At 44.4% G+C, this 23,409-nt stretch overlaps 1 protein-coding gene across 1 annotated transcript in view; it reads left to right on the top strand.

The window, feature by feature from the left end:
- The window catches only part of Stk39 (serine/threonine kinase 39), a 256,276-nt gene that overhangs the window by 55,455 nt on the left and 177,412 nt on the right, over positions 1 to 23,409 (top strand). The window contains exons 2-5 of the mRNA XM_052182622.1: positions 1,589 to 1,701; positions 13,888 to 13,996; positions 20,329 to 20,470; positions 21,597 to 21,652. Of these exons, the coding sequence (XP_052038582.1) occupies positions 1,589 to 1,701; positions 13,888 to 13,996; positions 20,329 to 20,470; positions 21,597 to 21,652 (420 nt within the window). The remainder of the gene's footprint in view (positions 1 to 1,588; positions 1,702 to 13,887; positions 13,997 to 20,328; positions 20,471 to 21,596; positions 21,653 to 23,409) is intronic.

Below are 23,409 nucleotides of genomic sequence, written 5' to 3'. Positions count from 1 at the left end.
TGCTGCTTAGCACTTTCTCCAAGGCTCCCTTCTCTGACAGCCTCTTGTTCTAGGGACTGGGAAATACATTTTGCTACCAGCAGGACTCTTTGTAGCATATGACTTATCTGGAACATTTATGGCCAGCACGCGAGGCCAATCTGGTGGGGCTGAGGCTCATGGGACGGCCCCGGGGTTGGGAAAGAAAAGCCCTGTCACACAAAAGTACTGTCTCTGCTCCTGAAAAGGAGGCTCACTTGCACCTTTTCTCCAGGGTGGTTCTCTTTGCTTGAGCTATTCAGTATTGAAGAAATATTTTCCTGGCAAGGCCCAACGCAAGCAAGGAAGGGCAGGCTGTGCTCCGGCTTGTGGGAAGCAGACAAAGAGCCCCGACGTGGGCGGCTGGCACACTGACTCAGATCCCAGCCCAGTTCTTACATCTTAGCTATGTGACCTGGGGCGACTTTGCCAGGTCCCCATTTTCTCACATATAAAATGAGGCTGAAAATAGAGATGTATAAGCTCTAATGGGAGTTTTATGGCTACAGTGCTACTGTGCTGTGGGTGTTCAGCACGTGGGGTTCACACAGGTTGGGCTTCTATGTGTGGGAGCCTTGAAAGTAGAGAAAGTTGAGGGCTCTAGGCTGATCCTCCAGGTCCCTAGGTCCCAGCTGACGGGGCTATGGAGGGGACATTGTTCCTGAATCAGCTCTTCCAGATGAAGGTTGGAAAGTCACATATGTACCTTTTGTAAAATCCTAAGTTTAGGCTGTGTTTCTTTTATTGACTATGTAGGGATGGGAAATCATTTATGTGATTATTGGAATGCTGTTTTGGTATTATCTGCAGCATTATGGTGCCTTTGCTCTGGGGGTCTTTTGCCTTGGTGGAATATAAATCTGATTAGAAGCCCTTGGTGTTATGCCACAAATCATTACCCATCTACATTCTGTTCTTATAAAATATGGATAACAGCATGGCTCTGTCTTTTAGGACTTTTAAGTGCATTAGCTAATGATCAAGAGACCTTAAAAAATAGGAAATTCCCAGGAATGCCAGGAGCTTTTGCTACTACAGATTGGCAGTATTTCGCTTAGCATCCTTAAGAACTGTGCTTTAAACAAGAGAATTCTAGGGTATATTTCTGTTTGTTTTTTTCCTTCTTCTTCTCGTTGTAAAGCAAGAGCTGACTCCCCCTGACCCCCGAGGAGAGTTCAGGATGCTAAGTCTCGGGGTCTGCTGGAAGCCCTGAAATAGCCCAGGCAGGACTGGCTGGCTTGGGTTGCACTGAAGAGAGGAAGAACCTGAGGTAGAAATGCAGTTGAAGTGAGTCTGGACCCAAGGGTCATCACCCACTTCAAGCAAACTTGTGCTCACCCTGCTGGTCCCCAGGTCCTAAGTGAAAACACCTGGAAACGTCCACATTTACCCCTTTCTCCTCTAGATAGTTATTGTAGGACTTCGGAGACTCTTTGAAGATGTCACTGGTAACATTTTGAACACCTCCAGTCAAAGACTTAACTACAGGCATTTAAGAAGGAGATGATGGGGGAGGAGCAGTACACTGGTGCCCTGTGTGAGAGTCGATTTCTTCTTTATTTCATTTCAGGCAGTGGAGCGACTGCGGTGGTTCAGGCGGCCCTATGCAAACCCAGGCAAGAACGCGTAGCCATAAAGCGGATCAACTTGGAAAAATGCCAGACGAGTATGGACGAACTCTTAGTGAGTACAGGGCAGGGGACTCCTGCGCTTGCTCTTCCCGGCCCTGGGCCGGTGGGATGGGTGGGTAGTGCCTCTTGGGGATGAGCCACACGCCTTTCTTCTCCCCTGGGGATCACCCATGATTAATAGTATTGACTGCAGTGGTGCGACACTCCATGCACAGTGTATGCTCTGCCCTGACGTCATGTGATTTCTGACTCCAGAGTCTGATGCCTGGAGTCTTCTGGCCCTTCTCTAAGAGTTCATGACACAGCTACGAATTCTTCCAAAAGTACTTTTTGCTCATTTTTGATTTTATAAGTTACAAAATCATATACGAACTTAGTTTTCTTTTGCAATGTACAACCGACTTCATTTTGGTTATTGACACAAGTTTGTTACCTTCGAATACTTACTTTATGTTTCATATCTGAAATGAAACACATAAATAATTGGAGCTTGTTTGCGTAGATCTGACTGTAGGAGCATTGGCTGGTTGAGGGAACATTTGCTTTTGACTTAACTGACTCATTATTAAATGAACAGCTTAGCGAATGGTTATTAGTTACCCAGCAAACTGTGAAGGGTTTTGGAGTTTAATCTCATAAATATAGTTGTCGTTCTGCCTGCCAGCTTTTTTTTTTTCTTTTTTCTTTTACCTTTTGGCCATTTATTTCAGGATAAAAGAAAACTGCAGTGGAGAAGTTAGCTCACTGGTGATCCTGATGCTAATCCCAGCACAAATATTAGTCCAGTAGCGCCATACAAGCTACAACGTATGACAGTTGGCTCCATAAAGAAGCCTTTTGTTTTATTCTACATTGGGAATGGAATGCCATTAACAAGAGCTTTTTGTCTCTCCTCAGAATATAGCTTTTATTTCAGGCTTAATTACAGTACACTATAGTATAAATTAAGTTCAAGGATAAAGCTGTACTTTTCCAGATCTGTTTGGCCTTCCATTTTAAATCAGGTTACACAATGCATAGGATCTCAATGGGACTGAATTCAGCAGCGGATTGCCAGTCAACGCTCAGATTAGAACAAGGGCTTCTGCAATTAAATGTTAATTTAAAAAATAATCATTCATTTATGGTTTTTTTTTCCCCTTTCAAAATTTCAGCCGTGCGTTGCTTGCATGGGCATTGCTGCTGTGTAGGACTTAGCTGTTTCTAACTGTAGTGGCCAGCACAATTGTGTAGGACTTAGCTGTTTCTGACTGTAGTGGCCAGCACAATTGTGTAGGACTTAGCTGTTTCTGACTGTGTAGTGGCCAGTACAGTTGTGTAGGACTTAGCTGTTTCTGACTGTGTAGTGGCCAGTACAATTGTGTAGGACTTAGCTGTTTCTGACTGTGTAGTGGCCAGCACAATTGTGTAGGCCTTAGCTGTTTCTGACTGTGTAGTGGCCAGTACAATTGTGTAGGACTTAGCTGTTTCTGACTGTGTAGTGGCCAGCACAATTGTGTAGGACTTAGCTGTTTCTGACTGTGTAGTGGCCAGCACAATTGTGTAGGACTTAGCTGTTTCTGACTGTGTAGTGGCCAGTACAATTGTGTCTTTGTCCTCTACCAGTCCCCAAGGTCACCTTCCCTGGGTGGAAAAAGCATTGACTAACCGGTGGGGAGAGTTGGGGCCTGCTTCAGCCACTAACCTGTTTTTAGCTATAGTTGCATTGCCTAACAGCTTTGGGTCGTGTAAAGACAGCTGAATCAGAAGGTCCTTGAGGTCTATCCAGAGTTTTTGTATTGTGTGGCTCTCCATGAGGGTGCACAGATTTTTAAATCACAAACCGTACATTAACATTTATGCCTTGTTTGAAATATCCCTTAAGAGCTCGCCTGTGCCACTTGCATCGCTTTGTGGTGCTCTGCTGGAGTCCTGGCCATCGACTGTGTATGCAGTGCGTTCAGCTCGAGTGCGCCTGCGCCCGCCCTGGCAGTCTTGGAAGCAGTTTTGAAACTGTGTCGGAGGCTGACGCTGTGGTCTGGTCTCTGTCAAGCTCTGAGTTGCCCAGGGCCGCTGGTAGCTTTTTTATTATTATTTTTTTTTAATCGCACTTGGCAAACAGGCATGATGGCCCAGTTAGGGCTAGATCAGAGGTCAGCAGAGACATCCCTACCCTACTCCAGAGTCTTTCCTCCTGTTGCTGGGACCAGTACGTGTACTGTACCGTCACGGGCTGTACACAGCTTAGCAAGCTTCCGGTTTAAAGGCTGTGCTCTTTATTTCCGTGCTTGGCTCATGAGGGTGCATGGCTTTTTAAATCTTGGCTCTATCAGTCTCTCTGAGTTTGTCCATTAGCAGTAGTTAATTTTTCTGAATCCTTTCATCTTGCTGCAGTACCCAAGCTCTATAGAACACACATATACTTACTTATTCAATAAAATAAAACAATGGTGTTCTCAATTTAAAGGATGCTAAATTATTAAATGTATTGTTTTGATCTTTACTTAACTTCAAACCTTTGGCCTTTCAGTGTCTTGATGTATTTAGAGACGGTGGGAGGACTGGCTCTGGGACTTGAGAATATACTAGTATTTCTAACTTCTTTTCCAACAAAAATAATTAAGAATTGAGAGTATAGCCTGCCGGAGGTCACCAGACTTCTGTGGTCCAGATGACGGACGTAGGGGCTTTGTGTGGAGCAGAGTGGCTGCGCCCTTTCGACCTCTGCCACTGCTGTCGCTTGCACTTTCATTATTCCTATGGTTTCACATTTTGGCAGTGTTTGGACATCCGGTATCCTAATAATCCTTTAATTCCACGAGTGTGTATTATCTCCAGGTTGGGGCACTGCCTCATCTCATAGAGGGTGCCATGTGTTAACTGGAAACCATTGTTCTTAGAAGAAACAATGGCCACTGGGGGCTTTATCTGGCGAGAGCATTATGTCATAGAAGTCACAATTATCAACTCTTTACAAGCTCATGGAACATCTGCCTCCCCCAAGGGATCTCTCACCCCCAAACTGATAGTCCCTGCTCTGTTCCCCACCCTCGGTTCTCTCCCTGAGTTCATGGCCCTTGTCCCACGATAGGAGGAACCTATATGTAGAGCCTGATGTGACCTCACACAGCAGTTTTGGACAATTGGCCACAGACTCACAGCACCTCTCCTGTAACCACGGCCTTGACTCCAGGCTTTGCTGAATAAGGAGACAAGTTGTTAAAAGTGTTAATTGGCGTGCCAGCTTCTCCAAGAATAAAGGGAGGAAAATAAAGGTCAGATGAACTCATTGGTACTGAGTAATTGCTGATTTAAACTTCCCTGCTGAAATGAGTTCTCCTCCAGCTCTTCAAGGGCAAGCTGGTTGAGGCTATAGAAACGCATTTATCTGTTTATCTGATAGATACTTAAATATCATTTCTATAGTGTGCTTGGTCTGTTAGAAGGTTAAGCCGCAGGGGCGCATATTGAATTTCAAGGCTGGCTGTTCATGCAAAACCCTGTTTGATGTAGTTTAACAGTAACTCGAGGAGAGCACACACAGTGAATAGTTGCATTCAAGTACTGACTGACGTTTAAGTTCTCTAAACTTGAGCTCTCTGTCTGTATTGCTTTGCATTTATCTCGTCTGCTTTGGAGTTTGCCTGTGACTGCCTATAGCCTGTCAGGATGAAACGACCACCGTGAGTAAGGTCCGCTTTATGTCCTTCTCTTTCAGCATGTGCTCTGGTCACTGAGATTTGTTGACCCCATACTTGGAGTCAGCCCACATTCCTCAGAGGTCCTGGTATAAGTGGAAATTTCAAGTTGTGAAGCAAGGATTTGCTGATGTCACATTTACCAAACGCTTGAGATGTTGGAAGGTTCTTGTTCCTTGGTCTAGGAGTAAATCAGTCTCTTGGTTTTGAACAGGGAGCAGTGAGATTTTTGAGCAGTGGATGCCTTTCTTTCCTCTGTTGGTCGGGAGCTACCTTAGCAGGCTGATAACAGATTGCCTCTCGGAAGTGCTTGCCTCCCTGGTTTGGGGTCAGCTTCAAAGGTTAGGAACACTACCCTACGGCATCTTTGAATTTTCTTAAAATCCATTATATAAGTAGAGAATTAATCATCTTTTTTTCTTTGAAGGCATCTCTCCTTTCAGACCATCATCAGATGATAAAAGAAATTCCATAAACATACCATTCCGTTTTATTTTCCTTGTAATTGAACTTTTCTTCCAGGATGTTTTTCTTTATCCAGAAGCTACTAAGCATTTTTGACTCATGAGCTAATTTGGCTGTTTTTCTGTTTTTTGTTTTCTTTCAAAGGATCTCATCATGCAGCTATTATTTTCCTTAAACATTACTTCTCCTGCCTCGGCCTTCCAAGTGCTGATATTATAGCTGTGTGACACTGTGTCTAGTGTTTTTTTGAACCGTAGGTTTTAACCATTTGCCTCTTACCTTTGGCTCTGACCTGGGTCCGTGTGTTTAGGTCTGCCTTTGGTTTAGTTAAGGACAATTCAGGTTCATTCTCCCCGCCACCCCCCCCCCGCCCCCTGCTGCTGAACCATCATTAGCATTAGCAGTTGCAATTAGTGGGTTGTACACTGTAGGCGGGAACCTTAGCCCAGCAGCTGAAGCTCCCATTTCTTTAAAGAGAGCAAGGCAGGGGGAGCAGGGGAGAAATAAAAAGGAAAGGAAAAAAAATAGTCCAGGGCTGACATTATGAAATAACGTCATGATCTCAGCTTGTGATAGATGGCAGATGTGGACAAAGTCATTTCCTCTGAAATGGTGACAGTATAAAGTGCTGGCTGCTTAACTCGTGGGAGGGGAGAGAAAAGGTCCGGGAGCTAGAGGACATGCCTGTTTCCTACTTAACCCAGCACAGCTGCCCAGGGAAAGGAGAACTCACCTGAGGGTTCCCTCTCCATCATCCAAAGAGAATCAAGTCAGATGGCCAAGGCTCACTCCCGGAGAGTTCTAGGACTGTGGTTGTTTGAAGCTAAGTTCTTTAATAACATACACTTTCAGATTCACTTAAAACAAGAGTGCACATTACTAGCAAGTTGCACCATGTGATGGTTTACTGCAGGGTTGTGCTGTGGACATGAAACTCTCTTGTGAAGTCCTGTGTCGGGCCATGCCGTGTGCTCTCCTCCACGCCTGTGAAGAAAACCTCCCAGTCTCATAAGTTCCCAGTTGTCAGAGCTCTGGCTTTTTCTCCTCTCTTCCTCCATCATCCTTGTAAAGGCAATTTGTTCTGTCGCAGACAAGAGTCACGGATAAATCAAGACATTTTCCTTTTTCCGCCTCAGCAAAAAAAGACATTGCTTTCTGCTGCTGGGCTGTTATTTTTCTGTACTTTTCACCTCCCGTGTTCCCTCTCTCCTTTCCACCCTCTCTTCTTCCCTCCCCCTCTTTAGAAGCATAAATTAGCTTTGATTTATAGAGTTTTGGAGAAGCCCAAGCTTTGGATGGTTCCCTAGTTTAATGATCATTTTGAGAGCAATAGTTTAAGCTCTAACCGTAATTAGATGCTGGCCTTCTCTTCCTTGCAGGCCGTCTGAGAACAAGTCCCCCCCCCAATGGAGGCTTAAAGAAAACAAACAAGCAACCCCCCCCCCCAAATAAGCCTGAACTTTGCCTGTGCTGTATTAGCCAAGCTGGTCCTCTCTCAAGTCGTGTTTATTGTTTATTGCGGGACGACTGCTATGTTTAGAGAGCTACCAGCTTTGCGAGCTGGCCTCCAGACAGTAGTTTACGCGTGTACTGGAGTAGGTTCTGATTCTGCTTGAACGTATTGATTTTCTGGTTAGTGAATAGTCCTGCTCATTCCTCCTCAGATGTGCGACCCATGGTATTCGGCTCTCAAGTGCAGCCTTTTACCTCACGCCTTCAGTGATGGGATGCAAGCCCGCCTCACCGCCTGCCACGCCACTTGAGCGGTTCAGGTTTCAACTGCGTGTTTTCTACTTTTGCACCACGCAATTAAGAATCAGTTTCGTGTGTTTCAGTGTTTGAGTGACTTTAATTTTTAGTGTTGCCTAGCTGGAGACAGGGTTCACAACGGAATTTGGGGAAAGGCTATTTTGAAGACATGGATACATGTTAAATAAATGAGAGAATAATTACTTGTGCCCAAAGCAAAATCACTCTTGTAATTCTGGACTTACATTGGCCTATAAATATGTATGATTTGGTTGGCAAAGCAGTTTTCACTTTTAGAATGTTACATTTAAAAGTTATGTCATAGTTTCTTCACACACTAATTAAATAATGCCAATTGAATTTATATTTAAATGCATTTAAGTGCAGTTGTTAGAAAATTTTGCCGAAATGGCTAACCCTGATTTTTCAAAAAGTGGTTAAAAGTGAATACTGCAAAAGAGGCTTCTTTGGGTTTCTGTGTTGTCAGCAACAGAGACCTATCTAGTAAACACTCACACATAGGAGGAACTACCTAGTATATACCCATATACACATGCGAAACAGAGACATACCTAGTATACGCTCATATACACAGGAAGAACAGACCTATCTAGTGTATACTCATATACACAGGAGGAACACACCTATGTAGTATAATACAACTCATATACATAGAAGGAACAGAGACATACTTAGTATACACTTATATACACAGGGGGAACAAACCTATCTAGTGTATACTCATATACACAGGAGGAACAGACCTATGTAGTATAATACAACTCATATACATAGGAGGAACAGAGACCTACTTAGTATACACTTATATACACGGGGGGGGGGGAACAAACCTATCTAGTGTATACTCATATACACAGGAGGAACAGACCTATGTAGTATAATACAACTCATATACATAGGAGGAACAGAGACCTACTTAGTATACACTTATATACACGGGGGGGGGGGAACAAACCTATCTAGTGTATACTCATATACACAGGAGCAATTGACCTACCTAGTATATACTCATACACAGGAGAAACAGAGACATTCCTAGAATACACTCATATATACAGAAGGGACAGCAGACATACCTAGTGCACACTCACATACACAGGAGAAACAGAGACATACGCTTTTATATGCAGGAAGAAGTGTGGAAGGCATTTCAGATTGAATGCATCTTTGGTCATGTGTTTCTTTTTTTGACATGCTGAGGACTGGACCTGGGGCCTCATGCTGGACAAGCCACTTACATGTCTCATGATTTTGCATCTTACCTTTGCCACCTTTTAGAGCTCTGGACAATGTTTGGGTTGAGACAAATACCTTTGCCCTTTCCCGCTACCTTCTTTTCTATTTTGATTTGTGTTTCCCATGGGGAATAAGTCCATGGCTGCAAAATGAGCTCCGTGCAGAGTGCAGGAGAAGCCTGCAGGAGGCTGGGGGCAGGTCTCCCTTGGGCAGGTGCTTCTTCCCTGGCAGAACTCCAGTGGGGGCCCTGTACTCTGTTGTGGGACAGGGCAGTCCTCAAAAGACAGGTTTACCTCACCCTTCCGCTCACTTAGTGCTGCCGTGACAGTCTGTAGCATCCTTAGCAAATGGCTTCTTGGTTCCCAGGAGTTTGTCGTGCCAGTGACCAAAGATATTCTCTGTGGTTGTCATTTATTTATTTATTTATTTATTTATTTATTGCTTTCTAAGACAGGGTTTCTCTGTGTAGCCCTGTCTGTCTTGGAATTCACTTTGTAGACCACGCTGGCCTCGAACTCACAGAGACCCACCTACCTCTGCCTCCCAGTGCTGGGATTAAAGGCATTCACACCACGCTGTGTGTGCTCTTCATGTTGTTGCTGTTGTTACTGACATCAGCTACCTGACTTCTTTGAGTGTTCTCAGTCACAGTTGTGGATAGCTGAGCCGTATTCTGGTTCTGTAGACTTAACCTTAGACTGTGTGTGTAAACTGTGTGTGTGTGTGTGTGTGAGAGAGAGAGAGAGAGAGAGAGAGAGAGAGAGAGAGAGAGAGAGAGAGAGTGTCTTACACACATAATATATGACTGCCACTGTTTATCACGGAACTACTTAAGCCAATTTAATTTTTTAAAAAAGCCTCTTCATACTTTTTTGTTTTTACAGTTTTGCGTCTCCACAACCAATCTCATAAAGCCTGAGGTGTACACTCCGCTCCCTCAGTGAGGGACAGAAACTGTTTCCCCAGTTTGTCTCTGCACCCGAGGGATTTTCTGAAAGGTCCTGAGCAGCTTGGCGCTTCACACTATGATGCCAGCTCTCGTTTTTGAAGCGTCCCAACCGCGATTCAAGCCGGGGCCGAATTCATGCTTCTCTAATAAAGATGTTTTTCTTTCTGATTGAAAATGTCTAGAACTTTTTCACTTATATTCTTGCTGTCAATTAGAATATACTCCCAGAAACTCAGATAGCCAGCCACAGGAAAGCAGTCGCAGAGGTAAACGTCAGAGAACATGTCTTTTGTTCTGTTGTCACAGTATAAGGTAGAGTATTTGGCCAAGTCCTTGAGTTGGGTTTTCTCAGTTGTTATTTGTCCCCTATAAGATGCAAGGGTTTGCCTCATAATAGTGTATCATCTTCATAATTAGAAACTTGATGCGACATTTTTATAATTGAAAGTGACAGCCAGGAGAACATTTTGCTCTTGTAAAAACTTTGTTTCAATGGTCTTCTAATTTTTGGCAAACATTAAAAATGGCTTAATTTGTATTGTATACTTGATATAAAATTAATTAATATAATTTGTTTTGGAGATAGAGTGTCGTGTTGCCCAGGCTATCCTAAAATTCTATATGTAGCCGTGAATGACCTTAAACCTCAGACCCTTCTCCCTCCATTCAACAGACGGAGCACACACCATCATGTTCAGTTATATATGGTGCTGCAGATGGAATCAAGGCTTGCTGCATAGACGGATCCCCAGACCTTATTCTTTCTAATTTTAAATCGTGCTATTTATTTATTTATTTATTTACTTACTTACTATATGATGAGTACACCATAGCTGTCTTTAAACACCCCAGAAGAGTATTAGATCCCATTACAGATGGTTATGAGCCACTGTGAGGTTGCTGGGATTTGAACTCAGTACCTCTGGAAGAGCAGTCGGTGCTTTAAACCACTGAGCCATCTCTCCAGCCTTAAATCCTGCTTTTTTTTTTTATGGTATATGGTTAATAGGTATTAGTTATCCTTCCAAATGATGCTGTTACTGTGGAAATACAAACTGGAGAATTACTTTCTGAAGTCCTTTTATTACTTTGGTTATCCCTGTATCATTTAAGAGATTGTTCAAATACTTGGAGAATGTCACCTACGTTGTAAAGGTGTATTTTGCAATCCCTTGCATTCGGATAATAAGAGTCATACATGTCACAGCTTTACATCTTCCCTAATTCTCCTTCCTGCTTTCAGACACTTTGCTCAGAGTCCTTCTCACTTTTTGCATGAGTATATAATTAGATTGTTCTCTAAATCAGTTCGAGGCAGCTTCCCGGGATTCGCGGAGGATAACAAGGGGTTATAAATGAATCCGACATAGAGTAATAAGGAAGCGCAGATGGCGAAGACCCAGCAGCAGTAGTAAAGCCGGCTCCTCACCCCGCTGTCCCCATCTGTGTGTATCACAGGAAACTCTTTGAGCTGGCAGGGCCAGTGGTTGTGTTACAGGAACCTTCTCCATGAGCAGGTGAATAGGGTGAACCCTGGGCCTTTGTGACTGAGCCCGGCACTTGCAGCCCTGTGGCCTGGGTGCTGTGGTCTGGGCTGTCTTTATGTGCAGTGCTACATGCTGGGCCTGCAAGGGAAGGGGTGCAAACCTCCTTCGCTTTACCCACTCTGTGTCTAAGTGGCAGGTGGTATCAATCCCATTTTACAGGAGGGGAAAGTGAGGCTGAATATCCTGCCAGGGTAGTCAAGGTGGTAAAAGACAGAGCTAAGAAGCTGAGTGTGTGTGTGTGTGTGTGTGTGTGTGTGTGTGTGTGTCGGGGGGGGGGTCCATGTATGTATCCCAGGCCGTCTTCAAAGCAGAGACCCTCCTGCGCCGATGAGGTCCAACAGCTGGGATGTTACTGTGTGTCTCCTGTTCCTCTGTGTCTGCTTCCTGATCCTCGCCTCAGCTCGGCCGCACGTGGGAGGGCCTGCCTGGGTTTGTTTCCCACCCTTCACTCTGCCATCTTGCTGGCTTCCATGCTCAGTCTGAGGTTCTGCTCCTCAAGGCTGGGTTCCAGGTCTCACAATGAAAGCACCGCTGGGAAGCCGGCGACAAGGTACCGTGGGGATGACCCAGACCGGTCCCGTGGAACCTGAATATGTCCACATTCCTCGTGTGACCCCAGGTACACATTCCGGTTTCTGAAGCCATGCTCCAAATTACACTTCCGCATAGGCTGTGACCCAGTTAAGGGAATCAGAATTGGATCTTTCTTTAGGAAGAACTGGACACAAAGTTTTCTTTTCATCCTTGGGCAATACAGTAGTATTTTTTTTTTGTCAAGGTAAAACAATCTTCTTATATATAAACAGTGCGTACTCGTCCTTTTTTGATCAATAATCTGTAGTATTGGCAGTTAGGAAGCCAAGAAGGCAGTCATTAGCAGGAGTGTACAGTGACAATTCAGTGTTTGTGTGTGGTCAATATACTTCATCCACTTCCTATGCGTAGAAGTTGGTCCCCGCCTCATGCTTCAGGCTGAGTTGGGGAGGTTGAGCCTTGCTCATTGGACGGCGTTGACTTGGAAAAGCAGTGACCCAGGATGTGGGAATCGTTCATTCCTCCTCCAGAAGCATGTCACAGCAAAGGAACGTGATCCTTGAAACAAATGAACCGGACCTTAGGTTTACTCAGATCAAAAGATGCAAGCGGTTGAAAACTGTCGCCCTAGATAAGGAGCTTGCAGGCTGAGAGGGGTGAGGCAGGAGAGAGAGCATCTGCATCAGATAAAGAGAAAATACAAAAGTCAGTCAGTTCCACAGAGCTCTAGGAAGAGCTTTAAATACGTGTAGGTATTAAGGTGTGTGCCTGTGTTAATGTATTGCCGCATTTTAGCCGAGTTATCTGATGTGCATGATCTTTTTGGTAATTTGAGGATTAGGTAACACTAGATATGCAGGATAGTAGCCCGAATTGGAATGTGCTGGTTTGGCAGCCTAGTTAACTCCAAGTTAAAAAGAAGAAGCACAGAATAGAACTTATATGAGGTTGAATGACAAGACCCTCCTTTCTTTCATATAGAGTGGGTAATGGCATGTGTAAGGCTGCTTTGGTGACAAGGGTTTGCTTTTGCCATTGGACAGCACTGGGAGGGGAATGACACTTGAACTATGGGCGATTGGTGTATAGTCACAACTTTAAACACCAAACCAAAACCAATGTGCCCCCCCCAGCACTGTGAAAATGAGCGTCATTGAAGTTTTCCATGTGTTTTATCTAAACGCTTTGTCATTTTATGTAATCCCACAAATTTTTGTTCTCTGTGGCAGTGTTTGCAAACTGCATTGCAAAGCGTCGCTTTTCTGGTATCTTAGTGAAGAGGGCAGTTGGCTTACCGTAGCTCTTGGAATATTTATTCAGTGTGGCTCTGCTTGCCAGCAGCATCTCTTTCAGAGTCAGTCACCACTGTGTCTGGTGGTGCTCAAGTTCGCTTTACCTGGCCCACACCTGTCTCATCACCCTCTTCTCTTTTCCCTGGAGGAGTATCAACTGAGACACGGTTTGTGGAATGGTAGACTGCGTTTCCTCATTTAGCACAGTGCAGGAACGGCAGCTTTGTCTCCTTTGGATGCGGATTAAGATACGACCCATCGACCCATCGGAGTTGAAGCTGCCCATGGAGACCCAGATCCCCTTGTAGCGTGCTCAGGCTTCTCTGTCTGTCTGCCTTTCTCTCCCTTTCTGATGATACCTTCAGCTCAGGCAAGCAGCATACAGTTCTGTGTTGCAGAGCTTTTGGCTGGCAACCTGAGGGCGATCTGGGTAGCACACTGGGCTGAGGTTCTGTCCTGTGTCTGGTGAGACAAATGCTGAACTAGTCACCCTGAGCAAAATGTTGTCCGCCCACCAGTCGTCTTAGCTCCACTGTCCCCTGTGAGGTTTTCTGAAAAGTTTCGAATCATCCTCTTGGGAACAAATTCTTCCTTGACTAGGTTTCCACAGGCCTTCTCTTCTTTCTTTGAAGCGGCAGTTCTTGGGAGAACTGGAATTATTTGGGGCCCTTGTTTCAGTAGTCTGATAATCAAAGGGAGAGACAGAGGGAAGGCCGGTTGCAGTGCTGTGTCATGTTTTTTCTTTCTTCTCCTTTTTTTTCCTTACAGAAAGAAATTCAAGCCATGAGCCAGTGCAGCCACCCCAATGTTGTGACTTATTACACCTCCTTTGTGGTCAAGGACGAGCTTTGGCTGGTCATGAAATTACTAAGTGGAGGTAAGTGGGTCTCGTTGTTTTATGGAAGCAGCCATACCGAGTTTAAGATTTTAGACTTGATGTCTCTCCGTTCTTGGTTTGAAAGGCCAGACTTTGTTTTCATTAGTATATTTATTCATTTTATATCCCTATCGCAGCCTCCCAATCTCCCAGTCCCCCTCACACAGCCCCTTCTCCCTTCCCCCTTCTCCTCTGAGATTGGGCGTTCCCCCCTGGGTAACAACGACCCACCGTGGCTTCTCAAGTGTCTTTTAGGACTAGGCATATCCTCCCCACTGAGGGAGGATGAGGTAGCCTAGGTAGGGGGGACAGGATGCACAGGCAGGCCACAGAGTCAGGGACCGCCTCCAATGGTTGGGGGCTCTGCATGAAGACCAAGCTATGCTTCTTTCTTTTTTTTTTTTTTAAGATTTATTTATTATATGTAAGTACACTGTAGTTGTCTTCAGACACTCCAGAAGAGGGAGTCAGATATTGTTATGGATGGTTGTGTGCCACCATGTGGTTGATGGGATTTGAACTCAGGACCTTCGGAAGAGCAGTCGATGCTCTTAACTGCTGAGCTGTCTCTCCCATCTCAAGCTACACTTGTCCTACATGTGTGTGGGCCAGCCTAGGTCCATCTCATGTATGCACCTTGGTTGGTGGTTCAATTTCTGGGAGTCCCCAAGGCTCAGGTTAGTTGGCTCTGTTGGTCTTCTTGTGGAGTCCCTAATTCCCTCCTGGTCCCTCAATCTTTCTTTCATCTCTTCCTCAAGACTCCCCAAGCTCCACCTAATGTTTGGCTGTGGGTTTCTGCATCTGTTTCAGTCAGCCATTGGGTAGAGCCTCTCAGAGGACAGTTATGCTAGGTGCTTATCTGCAAGCATAACAGTATGTCATGGGCAGTGTCAGGGACTGCTGCTTGCCCATGGGATGGGTCTCAAGTTGGGCCAGTCATTGGCTGTCCGTTCCCTCAGTCTTTGCTCTATCTTTGTCACTTCATTTCTCGTAGGCAGGACAGATTTTGGGTGGAGGGATTTGTGGGTGAGTTAGCATCCTTGTCCTTCCACTGGGAGTCCTGCCTGGCTACAGGAGGTGGCCATTTCAGGTTCCATATCCTCTACTGTTAGGAGTTCCAGATAAAGTCACCTCCATAGATGCCCTAAAACCTCCCCCATCCCAGGTCTCTCGAATGTCTAGAGATGCCCCTATACCCACCCTCAGCCCCTGCGCTGATTTCTATCTACTCTTTAGGGTCTGTCTTGCTAGCTCTTTCTACACCTAATCCCCCACTGCACCCCAGTTCCCCTCCCTCCCTCCTATCCCCTCTCCCACCCAGGTCCCTCCCTCCAGCTACCTCCGATGACTGTTTTATTATCCTTTCTGAGTAAGACTCAAACATCATTCCCAGGCCTTCTTTGTTATTCTTTGGGTCTATGGATTGTAGCATGAGTATCCTGTGTTTTATGGCTAATATCCAGATGTAAGTGATATGTACTGTGCGTGTCCTTTTGGAACTGGGTTATCTCACTCAGGATGATATTTTCTAGTTCCCTTCATTTGTCTGCAAATATCACGATTTTTTTTAGTATCTGAGTAATATTCCATTGTGTAAATGAGCCACATTTTCTTTATCCATTCTTCAGCTGAGGGACATCTGGGTTGTCTCCAGTTTCCGTCTGTTAATAACAAGCTGCTGTGAACACGGCCGAGCATGTGCCCCTGTGGTGTGGTGGAGCACCTTTTAGGTATATTTCCAGGAGTGGGGTAGCTGTGTCTTGAGCTAGAACTATTCCAAGTTTTCTGAGAAACCACCAAATTGATTTCCAGGGAGGTCATACAAGTTTGTGCTCCCACCAGCAGTGGAGTGTCTCCCTAGCTCCACATCCTCGCCAGTGTGTACTGTCCCTTGAGTCTTTGATCTTAGCCATTCTGATGGGTGTAAGATGGGATCTTAGGGTTGTCTTGATTTGCATTTCCCTGATGACTAAGGATGATGAACATTTCTTTAAGAGCTTCTTGAGATTCCTCTGTTGAGAATTCTCTGGTTAACTCTATACCCCATCTTTAAATCGGGTGGTTTGCTCTGTTGGTGTCTGCCTTCTTGATTTGGATATCTCTGTACCAGGTAGAATTGGTGAAGGTCGTTTCCCATTCTGTAGGCTGTCATATTGTTCTGTGGTCAGTGTCCTTTGAAAGGCAAGAGTTTTTAATATTTACATTGAAAGCCTTTCATAATTGGGTTTAATGTCCTAGAATCTGGGTCCCCTTCTCCATGTGTCAGGTATCCTGCCCCCTCTCCTAGGTTAGGTGATGCTTGTCCCCCTAACTGCCACATTGTTCTCAGAGGACTCCATCACTTCCCCGCCCCATGCTCCTTTTCTGCCTTAGATGTCTCTCCTTTCCCAATCATGTCCTTTCTGGAACCGCCATTTATTCTTTTCAGAATCACTGGTCAATCTTTGTGTGTGTGTGCACGTGTGTCCATGTGTGTGTCTATGTTCGTGTGTGTGTGTGTGTGTGTGTGTGTGTGTGTGTGTGTGTGTGTTGCTGAGGATTAAACCCAGGGCTGTAACAAATGTCACTAAAGTGCTGTAGCCCCAAACTGCACCTCAACCCAGTCCTTCCTCTTCAAAGTCTTTTCAAGACAATCCAACTCCTTAGCAAGTTGCATTCTGTGATAAAGAGAGAACTCTGTAGATTGGGGCACTTGAATGGTGGCTAGCACTGTGGAGTCTAAGTTCCTGCTCAGTGTTTTGTCACACATTTTAAACGTTATCAGTGGTGGCTGGAGGCTATGACCCTGGTCAGTGCAGAAAATGCAGACTCCCTGAAGAAAGAGCCCCTTGAACTTGATGCATTGAACCTGGCATCCTGTGACTACTCGCTACATTTTGTTACAGTTTGCATGGAGAGAAATGCTTGCCACGTTGATTTGCTGTGCCAGCTGCCCTGGGAAGAGACCTCCAGCCTCAGGTCTCTCAAGTTAGTGACAGTTTACTTTCCCAGGCTCTCTTACATTCATACGCTTTACTTGCAAACAAGGGGCTTCTCAGCATCAGAGAGGGAATGTAAATGACAACCCTAGCACTCTTGGACACTGTCTCTAGGTCCTGCTCAAGACCATTGCAGTGCTTGTCTCATCCAGGTCAGCACCTTCAGTGTTACTACCATCCCCGTCATGCAGAAACTGCACAGAAAGAAGCTGGAACGTTCTGCAGTGTGTCCACCCAGGTCCCTAACTCTACTAGAGTACTAGAGGAACATGCTCGCTTAAAATAAACTGCTCTCCATGTTAGTCCTGGACATGGAGCCTTAGCATACCTGCATGGTTCCCTCAGCAGGGCTACGTTTTCTCTGTACTGTCTCACTCTGGTAAGCCTCCCTGTATAAAGCTCTGGTCATGAAGGCCATCTTGGGATCAGGAAACAATTTTATGGTGACTTGGTAGAGCCAAAACTAGTATAGTTGGACCTTTAGACGCAGTACAAGCTAGGACTAAATTAGGTATGTATTTTAATTATTTGTGTTTTTAAAAAGGTTTCTTTATGTATTTTATGTATATGAATGCTCTATTTACACGTGTGCCTGTGTGCCAGAAGAGGGTATTAGATCCCATTATAGATGGTTGTGAACCACCATGTGGATGCTGGGATTTGAACTCAGGACTTCTGGTAGAAAGAACTCTTAAGCACTGATCCATCTCTCCAGCTCCCAGTTAATTATTTTTTTAATAAATGAAAGCCTTTTGTATCAAGCAGAGGACAGGACATGAGACAGAGCCTCTAGTTAGTGTTATTTTACATGGGTTGGACTCCATGGGATTCTAGAAAACACGTCTCCCCTCTCTTGGTCCCTCCCCCAACTCCATCCTGTTTGCTTGAGCATCTACTTTAGTGTGTAATTAAAAAGAAACAGCAAAGGACACCAGAAGCCGCAGAGCTGAACTGTAGCCCAGGCTCCAGTGCACTCACTTCCTCTTAGTAACTCCGGTGTTTTGGCCACAAGGTGATCTTAACCAGTCCAGGTGGAGTCTTCTGGGATTCTACTGTCTCTGAGAAAATGGCAAGTTCTGGTGACCTGGACCCCTAGAAGTCTCCAGGGCTGTCCCAGTTGAAGAGCTCACCTCAGCTCACCTTTCCCTCATACACTTGAGCACACCCCTGGTTTTTCTTTTGAGGATCAGATAGAAAATGCTCTGTCTGTCTGAGAGGCCAGTCCAGTCTCCAGACAGGGCTTTGAAAGGTAAGATACAAAGTTTACAGGAGGCCTCCACAGGAAAGGGAGTGTCCACAGATAAGACTCTGGTTCATTTCTTTCACATGGCTAGAAATACACAGCTACTAGTCACGTTATATACTTTTAAGCATAGTGTTCAGAGTCATTTTTTTCTAAACCACCTAAAAATCTGAGAGCTGATACGTAAACAGATGCTTCCTCCTCTCCAAGGAGGGAGATAGATGTACATTTTTTTCCTGCTGTGATATTTGACCATGTGGAATCTCGTGATGAGGGGCAGGCAGCTACAATAATACCTGATGGGGAGACTCAGTCCTCTTAGTTAATCATGAAGAGTCTAGCGCAGACCCAGTCCTGAGGTAAGTGATTTGCTAACTCTTCAGAAATGCGGACTCTCCAGGTAATTAGGCTTTAAAAATGACCCAGAGGTGTAGAATATTTATTACTATGTGTTGAAACATGAATCCACAGTGCCTAGGAGACCAATCCGTATATAGAAACAAAGCACTAGGTATTTATTCATTAGAAAAGCCTGTGCATAAAGCATTAAATGAACATCAAGGTCACAGGCAGTGATGTCAAGGCCCCAGGCCTGCCCCGCCTCCCACCTTTGTGGTAGGTGGTGGGAGGGCCTGTTACCACTTCCTCTTGGTTCTCCGCAGTCTTTTTCTCCCCTCAAACAGCTTTGGTTCTTGACTTCACTTGTTTTTTTCTTTCAAAAAATTCTTTTAAAAAGTTTTGTATGTCCTTTTAGTAGCTATATTCCTATTATTGCTATTTTGAAGACCATGTTGTCCAAGCTGTTTGAGCTCCTGGACTCTAGACACCTTTCCACTCCAGCCTCCTGTGCTCCTGGAGACCACAGCCAGCTTTTACGCTTTATTTTTTTATTATTTTTATTATTACTATGTGTGGGTGAAGGGTATGATCAGCACGTAGAGGTCGGGAGAGCTTGCAGTGACACTACTTTCTCTCTGCCACGTTGAGTCCCGAGGAACGAAGTCAGATCGCCATGCTTGGTAGCAAGTGCCCTTACCTGTTGAGACATCTCACTGCAACTTGAATTTTTTAAAAGAGTGCTGGGACCAGCTCATTCTAGGCCGTTTCTAGTAGTCAGTATTTTCTAGGGGAACGGAACCATTGTGGGGGTATGTGTTTTATTCACACACAAGTAATTAGGAAAGTAAAATTGGCTTAAGCGATTGGAGGTTGAATAGTCTACCAATGGCTGTTTGTACAGTGGAGAGGCAGAGATCCTGGCACCTCTGCAGCCCATGAGGCTGGAAGCTGGACACCTTAGACACAGGGGCCAGTGATGCAGCCTCCATCTGAGGCTGGAGCCCTGGAGGCTCGCGGAGAGTCATTGGTGCCAGTTTGCACTGAACGGCTGGTGTTTGTGGGGACCCTCATCCAGCAAGGGAACTCCATTTTTCCACATTTAATCTATTTGGGGCCCCAGCCTATTGTTCAGTGCTGCTGCCTGTCTTCAGAGCAGGATGGTCTTTATCCCTACTTTACTGTATGTACCATGTGCCAGTTATCTTTAGAAACATCCTCACAGATGTACAAATATACTTTTGGCTCACTTTTAGGGATTTCTCAGGACAGAGTTCAAAAATGAAGATGAATCACCATAGCTTGCACACACATCCACATCTGATCACATTATCACTAGCCTCTAACGCGTTTCTAGTTCTCTAGAACAGTTCTCTGTTTCCCCTCCTCTCAGCCTTATTATTATTTCTCATGTGTATGTGTTTATCTGTGTATGGTGTGTGTGTGTATGTGGGGGGGTGTGCGTGTGTGGGTGTGCATCTGGAAAAGCAGCTAACAATCTTTACTGCCATGCTATCTCGATAGAGCTCTAGTTCAGGACTCAGGACTCTTAACTAGAACCTTTCTCAACTTGACACTGAAAGTACTGTTACCAGTTTATTAGTAGATGGAGTGCTTCTGGCCTTCGATTGTTTTTACTCCTTGGGAGTATTGAAGTTAAGTAGATTCTGTTTTTGATGGTCATATCTAGGGTATAATAGCCCAAGGTTCTTAATCTAAAACAGAATGGACATGCTTATGAAAATCACCTGCAATTCTTCTGTCTGTCCACTCAGGTTCCATGTTGGATATTATCAAATACATCGTCAATCGAGGAGAGCACAAGAATGGCGTCCTGGAAGAGGCAATAATCGCAACGATTCTCAAGGAGGTTTTGGAAGGTTTAGACTATCTGCACAGAAACGGTCAGATACACAGGTACGGCGTCCTCACAGTCTGCTCTTCATCACGTATAGCTCTAGTGTATAAAGAACTCCAGGGAAGTAAATCCTGCAGGCGGCTTGTGTATTATTCAAAAGCAAAACAAACCCCCGAAGAATAAACTGGGATGCTTTTCCTTGGCATCCTTGCGGCTGGTTTATGTGGTTAAACTGCAGTAGAGCAAAATGGACTAAGAGCTGTGTGGGCTCATTAAGAAATTAGTTAACATAATTACTCTTGAAGGGAACTTGAACTGGATGGCACATCCCTCTTCCTAAGGAAGGTAAGACTGTTGTTACCTTTTATGTTACCAGCTTTGGACCTGGGGTGAGAAAGAAGAAAGCAGTTCTGGTTTCTTCTTCTGTAACACAGAGTGCTAAGTTTTGAAGTGGAGGAACCAATAGAACATGAGCATGTGATATTTCAAAGGCAACATATGACTCCAGCTCTTCAGAATGTAATAAGTAGACAGCACTTACCCTAATCCTAATAACATTGTTCCACCCTGAAGCATGCCAGAGCTGTGTATTTAAGATCTGTACCACATAGGTTTTTAATACTTGTTTCTTAATTATCATTTTCAAATATTAAAATTGCTTCACAAAGCTTCCATATAGTGAAGAAATACCACATAGAATATCATTATTAACGTTTAGCCTTGCTATCACCCATAGGAGAAATTGATAATGAATTAAATTCATTTTAAGTGGGCTGTGGGACTATTTGGAAATGTGCCACAGGCAACTCAAAGTGGAAGCAGAATAGTTCTACTTAGCCTGGGATTTAATTCTTCATAAATATGGCAGCCATGTGGCTTTAAGGATAATCCCTAATTCCGAAACATAAAATAGTCTACTCAGTAGTGATTTAATTAAATGCAGATAATGGCTTCACATAAAATATTTGTTATTAAAATTTTTACTGTGCCTCAAGAGCAAAGTATAAAATGACAGTATGCACTTACAACATGTAAAAATCTGCAGCCCGTGACTTTGATATTCACAGTGCAGTGATTGTGTCAGGCAGTGTGCTGTGTGCTGTGTGTTAAAATCTTCATGAGTGTGTCAGTGTCAAAGCTAACCTGTGCCTTATAATTTATTCTCTGCTACTTTTTTCCTAACAGGGATTTGAAAGCTGGCAATATTCTTCTTGGCGAGGATGGATCAGTACAAATAGCAGGTAAAGCTGTTGAAGACAAAACCCTTCTCTTGTTTTCAGGACTCTCGTGTTGGAGGAATGGGGATAGCTCTTGTGACATAGATAAACGTATGCAGTATCTTTTAAGAGTGTATCTGGAACAGAAGAGTGGATGCAAAAAATGTGGTATATCTACACAATGGAGTACTATTCAGCCATTAGAAACAATGAATTCATGAAATTCTTAGGCAAATGGATGGAGCTAGAGAATATCATACTAAGTGAGGTAACCCAGACTCAAAAGGTGAATCATGGTATGCACTCACTAATAAGTGGATATTAACCTAGAAAACTGGAATACCCAAAACATAATCCACACATCAAATGAGGTACAAGAAGAAAGGAGGAGTGGCCCCTGGTTCTGGAAAGACTCAGTGAAACAGTATTCAGCAAAACCAGAACGGGGAAGTGGGAAGGGGTGGGTGGGAGGACAGGGGAAGAGAAGGGGGTTTGCGGGACTTTCGGGGAGTGGGGGGGCTAGAAAAGGGGAAATCATTTGAAATGTAAATAAATTATATCGGAAAAAAAAAAAGAGTGTATCTGGGCTGCCCTTCTCTAGTGGACACATCCTTACAGAACACCTCATATTGAACCCTGAATGAATCTTGGCTCTTTCTCCAGATAAATAATGAGATTTTAGCACAGAACATTTTGATAATGATCTGATTTTCAATTTTCTTACATCTCCCCAAATAGCTTTTCCTTTATATATAACTGCAAGAAAAGTCATTTAGAAAATTGTTTTTGATTGAGTTTGAAATTTTAAAGCATTATATGTAAGTTCGTGGCTTTATCTTACTACCGTATGCTACTGACTGACCACATGTGGTGAGCATGTCCCGTGCATGGCTCCTGTCACGTTGTTGTTGTGAGTTATAAGAATATCCTGAAAGCCTTGGAATAGTAGGTAGGCATACCCATATTTTCTCTCGTTTTGCCTCAGTTCCTTGCTGGTCTGCCCCAGCCACTCTTTGTGGTGGTGGTTTTGGCGCGACAGGCCTTCCCTGTAGGGGACTGTTGCTGCTATTTCCCAGTGTTCAGCCTCTGTCTCCCAGCAATTAGATACTAGCCGCCATTGCTAGCACTGTCCTTGGTGAGAATCACAGATGCAGCTATTGTTAGTAAGAGTGCTGAGGTTTGTCTCATGCTGTCGAATCAGCTTAATTGGCTTAATTTTGAGTTGTAGGAAGAATCCTGTGTGCTAGCATAGATCGTTAACTATTCCTAATTATTAGACAAAAATCAACCATAGCACTTGATTCTAGACAAAAGTCTGTTTCAGCATAACCTGAAGATCTAGAGTTGTTAGAAAGCAGAGAGTCTAGGTCTGTAGAGAGGACTCAGGGTTTAAGAGCGCTGGCTGGTCTTGCATAGGATGCAGGTTTCCTCTCCAGTATCCACACGGTGCCTCAACATAGTCTATAACTGTAGAACTGTAGTTCTGGGGACCCCAGTGCTGTCGTCCGTCCTCTGGGGCACACGTGGTGCACAGATATGCATGCTGGCAAACCACTCACCCACATAAACTAAATAAATACTTTAAAAGAATGAAAAGAAAAAGGCTGGAGGAGTTCAGCAGAAGTTCACCTCCATCCTCAGCCTCAGCACTTGACCTGTGGCCGGCTGATTCTGCTCGCCCCTCTTGCTCTCTGTGGACCCTCAGGGGAGACTGGACAGCGGGGCAAGCAGGATACTGACCTTGGTCTCTAGTTTTATATGTAAAGAAACTCTTGATTTCT

The sequence above is a fragment of the Apodemus sylvaticus genome, chromosome 5 (genome assembly GCF_947179515.1).
Source record: "Apodemus sylvaticus chromosome 5, mApoSyl1.1, whole genome shotgun sequence".
Lineage (NCBI taxonomy): Eukaryota > Metazoa > Chordata > Mammalia > Rodentia > Muridae > Apodemus > Apodemus sylvaticus.
The sequence above is the reverse complement of the archived record's forward strand: the minus strand, read 5'-3'. Positions and strand labels throughout refer to the sequence as shown.